The sequence below is a fragment of the Nicotiana sylvestris genome, chromosome 10, assembly GCF_000393655.2.
Source record: "Nicotiana sylvestris chromosome 10, ASM39365v2, whole genome shotgun sequence".
Lineage (NCBI taxonomy): Eukaryota > Viridiplantae > Streptophyta > Magnoliopsida > Solanales > Solanaceae > Nicotiana > Nicotiana sylvestris.
Window position 1 is genome coordinate 99,951,021 of NC_091066.1, and position 6,705 is coordinate 99,957,725.

Consider the following 6,705-nt stretch of genomic DNA (forward strand, 5'->3'; position numbering starts at 1 on the left):
TTATTCCTTACGTCCTAAGCTTTGCAAACACTATATATATTCAGCTTATACGCACCTATAAACCGTTCATAATTGAGTTTAAATCGGCAGATTTGCCATATGGCCCTAACTTGACGAAACGTCCGTAGAACTTTGTAAAAACGATCATAAAAGAGTCCCAAGATGATTACCTTGGAAAATCAAGTATAAAGCCTGAAGAACTAGCAAGAACAACAAATTCCTATCTTCCAAAAATAGCTCAAAATACAGCTAATAGAAGGGGGAAACGATTGTAAAGCGTAGAGATTGTGTTTCTAGGCATGAGGACACACTTTAACGGTAGAAATCGCTAAAACGTACCTTAATCACTCAAGAATACCATGGAACCTTCTCTTCAGCTTGCTCACTGTTTTAGTACTGAAATGTAATGTTTTGGGGTCTTAAATGTCGAATTTGCCGACTTATACCACATGTTTGACCCGACCCGGTTCGCTACCCGATTTCAGCCCGGACAATTAGCGGTAAAACAGTCATAACCTTTTACTCCGATGTCGGTTTAATGTGAGGTTTTTTTATTGCGAACAAGACTCGTAGACCTTCGATTTGGTAGGTTGTGGGTCTCCTAAATCTTTATATATTGGGAGAAATGATCTGATATATTTGACCCAAAGTTTAGAAAATTTATTAGAGAAATTTACGATAACTTTTGCCGACCTTTATTTCGCAACTTGCTTGACTCCAAAACTTAACATGTGACCCTTGTGATATTATAGTACCTCATAACATACTATTCTTATCATATTAGACACTCTTAGTCTTATCCCACCGGTGCAAGTTAACTTAAACTTTACGAACGCACGGAGTGCTTCCCGAGCCATTTCTTTAACCACGAACCTTTGTTTAAGGGTTTCCTTTGACCTAAAGCTTTAGTTTAGTTCCTTGAGGTTACCATACATTTTCAATCTTATTCTCCCAATGTGCTATACCCAATCATATATACCTAATATAACCACGCCACGTTACGTATATTAGGTAAGAGAAGAGGAAAAAAAAACATGGGGTCTCATAGTCTCCCCCCCTTAAGAACATTCGTCCACGAATGGGTCCAGTCAATTCCTTGGTTTCATTTTTTTTCCCGCTAATACATTATTTGCGAGGCTATATTTGTTACATTTGCAAAGCATAAATCAAATTCTGAAGATTCCAACTACTAGGCTTCGTATAGCTATCTCGCAATAAGAAATTTAAATTGCACTTTCAAGTCATTTAAAATCCAATTAAGTTGTTGTAAAGAAATAATTGCCAATTATTTAAATGCAACTCACCTTAAGTCATAAATAGGTGGGGGTACTTCTTCCTCATTTCCTCCTCAGCTTCCCAGGTCATCTCCTCGACGTTGTTATTTCGCCATAACACTTTCACGGAAGCCACTTCTTTAGTTCGAAGCTTTCTTACTTGCCGATCTAAAATAGTTATTGGTACCTCTACATAAGATAAGTCTTCAGCAATGTGAATATCCTCAATGGGTGTAATACGTGAAGGATCTCCAATGCACTTCCGCAACATAGATACATGAAACACAGGATTGACTGCTCCCAATTCTGAAGGCAAATCAAGCTCGTACACCACCCTACCAATCCTCCGAATAATCTTATACGGTCCAACATACCTGGGGATGAGCTTCCCCTTCTTTCCAAATTGCATGACTCCCTTTATAGGCGATGCTTTCAGGAAAACCCAATCTTCTACATCAAACTCTAAGTCTCGTCGTCGAACATCTGCATAAGACTTCTGCCGACTTTGTGCTGTATGCAGCCGGTCTCTAATAATTTTTACCTTTTCTATTGCTTTCTAAACTAAATTATGACCTAGCAACTCTGTTTCCCCGACCTCGAACCAACCGATCGGTGACCTACACTTCCGCCCGTATAGTGCTTCGTAAGGGGCCATATGAATACTAGCTTGGAAGCTGTTATTATAAGAAAACTCAATAAGAGGTAGATGATTATCCCAATTTCCTTTAAAATCTAACACGCATGCACATAACATATCCTCAACTATCTGAATAGTATGCTCTGCGTGTCCATCAGTTTGCGGATGAAAAGCTGTGCTAAGATTTTTACCTTTTCTATTGCTTGCTAAACTAAATTAGGACCTAGCAACTCTGTTTCCCCGACCTCGAACCAACCGATCGGTGACCTACACTTCCGCCCGTATAGTGCTTCGTAAGGGGCCATATGAATACTAGCTTGGAAGCTATTATTATAAGCAAACTCAATAAGAGGTAGATGATTATCCCAATTTCCTTTAAAATCTAACACGCATGCACATAACATATCCTCAACTGTCTGAATAGTATGCTCTGCGTGTCCATCAGTTTGCGGATGAAAAGCTGTGCTAAGATTTACCTGCGTGCCTAGACCCTTCTAAAAAGATTTCCAAAAATGTGCTGTAAATTGAGCCCCTCGATCAGAGATAATAGATAATGGTACCCCGTGAAGGCAAACAATTTCCCAAATGTAAACCTTGGCATAATCCTCGGCTGAATATGTCGTCCTAATTGGAAGGAAATGAGTAGATTTTGTAAGCCTATCAATAATTACCCAAATAGAATCATACCTCCATGGAGTGCGAGGCAAACCAGTGATGAAGTCCATATTTATCATGTCCCATTTCCATAATGGAAGTTCAATATACTGAGTTAAGCCTCCAGGCCTCTAATGTTCGACTTTAACTTGCTGGCAGTTGGGACATTGGGCTACTATCTCCGTGATATCTTTTTTCATTTCATTCAACAATAGATCTGTCGAAGGTCCCGATACATCTTTGTCGCTCCGAGGTGAACTGCATATCTAGAATAATAGGCCTCCGAAAGAATCTTGGCGTGGAGCTCTCCGACTATCGGTACACATAAGCGGCCCTGGTATCTAAGGACTCCATCTCCGGTTATCTCAAATAAAGGTTATCGCTGCTGTGGAATACTTTCCCTCAGTTTTATAAGCTCAGGATCCTCGTGTTGTCGCTCTTTCACTTCAGTAACAAAAGAAGATTTTGCCGTATTCTGAACGAGAATGTGTCCACCCTCTGCATCTACCAAACGCACCTGCAAATTAGCTAGCTGGCATAGATATTTGGTCATCTTGACCTTATCAACTTCAACATGGCTTAGACTGCCCATGGACTTCCGGCTAAGGGCATCAGCAACAATACTAGCTTTGCCGGGATGATATAAAATATTAACATCATAGTCCTTTAGTAATTCTAGCCATCTTCTTTATCGTAGGTTCAACTCCCTCTGTTTAAATAAATACTGAAAGCTCTGGTGGTAGGTGAAAACATCAATATGAACCCCATATAAATAATGCCACCAAATCTTTAGGGCGAAGACAACTGCGGCTAACTCAAGATCGTGCGTAGGATAGTTCTGTTCATGTTTCCGCAACTGTCTGGAGGCGTACACAATAACCTTACCATGCTGCATAAGAACACAACCTAGGCCAATTATCGAGGCATCACAATATACAACATAACTCTCGGTGCCATCCGGAAGAATCAAGACAGGTGCCGTCGTAAGCCTTTTCTTTAGCTCCTAAAAACTTTGTTCACATGACTCAGTCTATTGAAACTTAGCTCCCTTATGTGTCAGTTTCGTCAATGGTGCAGAGATAGAGGAAATCCTTCTACAAACCTTCGGTAATACACTGCCAAGCCTAAAAAGCTACGAACCTCTGTCGGATTCAAGGGCTTCGACCAAGTCATCACAACTTCAATATTTTGGCCATCAACCTTGATACCATCGCCGGTAATAGCATGACCAAGAAAAGCTACAGAAGTTAGCCAAAATTCACATTTAGAGAATTTAGCATATAACTTGTAGTCCTGGAGAGTCCGCAATACAACTCGCAAGTGGTCCGCCATCTCGGCTTCCGATCGTGAATATATCAAGATGTCATCAATAAACACAATCACAAATTCATCCAAGAATGGTTTGAATACCCGGTTCATAAGATCCATAAAGGCTGCTGGGGCATTTGTAAGCCCGAAAGACATGATAAGGAATTCAAAATGGACATACCTCGTCCTAAATGCTGTTTTTGGGATATTAATATCCCTAACTCGTAGCTGATGATAACCGGATCGCAAGTCGATCTTCGAAAAGCATTTGGCACCTTGTAACTGGTCGAACAAGTCATCAATCCATGGAAGAGGATACTTATTCTTGATAGTGACTTTATTTAGTTGCCTGTAGCCAATACATATCCGCAAGAAGCCATCTTTCTTTCGAACAAAGAGCACCGGAGCACCCCATAGAGATGTACTTGGCCTAATAAAGCCTTTATTGAGCAAGTCCTTCAGTTGTTCCTTCAATTCCCTTAGCTCTGCAGGGGCCATTCTGTAGGGAGGAATGGATATAGGCTGCGTATCAGGAAGCAAATCTATAGCGAAATCGATTTCCCTTTCGGGGGGAATTCCTGGAAGCTCGTCAGGGAATACCGTCAGGAATTCATTCACAATAGGAACCGATTGAAGAGTCGCTGGCTCCTTATCTATATCCATGACATGAACCAAATAGTATATACAACCTTTAGCAATAAACTTCCGAGCCCTAAGGTATGAAATAAACTTACCCTTGGGTGTGGCTGTATTACCTTTCCATTTAAGGATAGGCTCACCAGGAAAATGAAATCGGACCAACTTTGCACGACAATCAATATTAGCGTAACAAGCTGCCAACCAATCCATACCCATAATGACATCGAAGTCTAGCATAACCAATTCCACTAAATCAATAGAAGTTGGACGGTCATTAATTAACACTGTACAACCTCAATAGACATAATTAGCTATAATAGAGTCGCCAACTGGCGTAGATACCTCAACTGGCTGTGGCAACAACTCAGATCTCATGTCAAGCTTACCAGTAATAAATGGAGTAATATATGAAAATGTAGAGCCGAGATCTATCAATGCATAAATGGCATGAGAATGCATTGTCAATATACCTGTGACAACATTTGGGGATGCCTCTGAATCTTGTCGGCCTGTGAGTGCATAAAAGCGGTTCTGGCCATTAGAACCTGAGGTGTCTCCTCCACCTCTCCCCCTACCATGACCCTGAGTAGACTGTGGACCTAGTCGGGGAGCACGGAATGAGGGAGAAGAGGTTACTGTGGATCCTGAAGGCTGAGCTGGTACAGCTCTGCCTAACCCCGGGCACCGGCTAATAAAATGTCCTGTCTACCCACAATGATAACATGCACTCGAACCCTGTCTACACTGGCTGGTGTGAAGCTTACCGCCCTGAGTACATAGAGGAGTAGGTTGTCTTATTTGTGCGGAATTCTCTTGTCGACGGCCCTCAGGCTGGCCAGAGCTCTACCCCGGTCCTAACTGAATATAACGATCAAACCGTTGGCCCTGCATATGTGGTGGGAAACTACCTGCTGATCGAGGTGGATATCGATGGAGTGGGGGCCTGAAATCACCTCGTGGCTCCCTATAAGACCCCGTAGTATGAGCCCTCTTACTCTATTCCCTATACCTGTGAGTATCACGAATCCGGCGGGAAAGGTCCTCTATAGTCTGAGCAAAAGCCTGTATGCGGGAAATATCTACATCATCCGATAGGGATGCTACCCTATAGTCTATAATCAGATGATCCCCCAAACCATCCACATAATGATGAACTCTAGCCCTCATGGTACGTACAATATCTGGTGCATACCTCGCAAAAGAATTAAACTTATGGCTATAATCCCTCACACTCATATCCCCCTACTTCAGGCTAAGAAACTGGTCAAGACGGGCCTCCTGAACCTCCCGTGGAAAATTATAGGCTAAAAAAGCCTCAGAGAAGTCCTCCCACTCTGCTGACAGAGCATCAGGTCCTCTAGATCTCTCCCATGCTCATACCATAGGACGGCTACATCACGTAGTCGAAAAGAAGCCAACTACACAGCTTCGGTGACGGAGGCATGCATCACCCTCAATACTCTATACATTTGGTCTATAAAGTCCTGGGGATCCTCAATAGAATTGGATCCTGTAAATAATGAAGGGGACAAGTGAAGAAACTCTCATACCGTCGAGCTTCCTGTCCGATCTCTCCAGGCATCTGCTCCCGACTCTAGCAGTCGCTCATGAATAGAAATCATCCTAGTCAGCAACTGAACTGCCTCCCTCATCCCCTGCTCCCCAGTCTCTGATGGCAGAACAACAGGTGCTAGAGGTCCTATGTCTCTAGCTGCCTCAGGTACTAATGGAACTGGTGAGGCTGGGGGTACTGCATCTCCCTGGGCTCCAACAAGTGCTGGGGAAGCTGAAACTAGGGGTACTGGAGACTCACTGTGTGTCTCTAAGGGAAATCTATCCCTCTGACCTGGTGGGGAACTCCTGGTACCTTCCTCAGGATTTATACCTATCTCTCGCTGTGCCATCTCCTGAGCGTAGGTAGCCTGTTAGATAAGAAACACAATGCACGATTTAGATTTCTTATGTTCTTACAACTTTGCTCTATAGCACGATCTATTAATTGAAAGAAACATAACCATTTCTAAATGCCTCATAGCCTCCTGATTATAAGTGTGGTGCACAACACACCCATAAGCAAAACTCTACTAGACACGGCTTGTGGACTCCCTGGGATACGACCTGCTCTGATACCAAGTTTATCATGCCCCAAACTAGGGGAGGCACGACTGGCACTCGATACTGTATTTGATCGAG

The 6,705-nt window shown here is 42.7% G+C and overlaps 1 protein-coding gene across 1 annotated transcript; it reads right to left on the minus strand.

The window, feature by feature from the left end:
• Positions 1–1,305: 1,305 nt before the first annotated feature.
• Positions 1,306–6,416, minus strand: LOC138879740 (uncharacterized). The gene is made up of 5 exons (XM_070159375.1): positions 6,063–6,416; positions 4,899–5,217; positions 3,668–4,796; positions 2,962–3,188; positions 1,306–1,757 (listed from the first exon to the last, which is right to left on the minus strand). Exons 1-5 carry the CDS (start codon positions 6,414–6,416, stop codon positions 1,306–1,308), a joined length of 2,481 nt encoding a protein of 826 aa, XP_070015476.1.
• Between the last annotated feature and the right edge of the window lie 289 nt (positions 6,417–6,705).

What these genes read in the sequence shown, in the direction of transcription:
- LOC138879740 (XM_070159375.1), bottom strand. Translation starts at nt 6,416, where the DNA reads ATGGCACAGCGAGAGATAGGTATAAATCCTGAGGAAGGTACCAGGAGT. An exon ending in ATCGGACAGGAAGCTCGACG is followed by an intron (nt 5,218 to 6,062) that starts GTATGAGAGTTT and finishes CATTGTGGGTAG; the next exon opens with ACAGGACATTTTATTAGCCG. An exon ending in GCTTATAAAACTGAGGGAAA is followed by an intron (nt 1,758 to 2,961) that starts GTATTCCACAGC and finishes AGTCTTATGCAG; the next exon opens with ATGTTCGACGACGAGACTTA.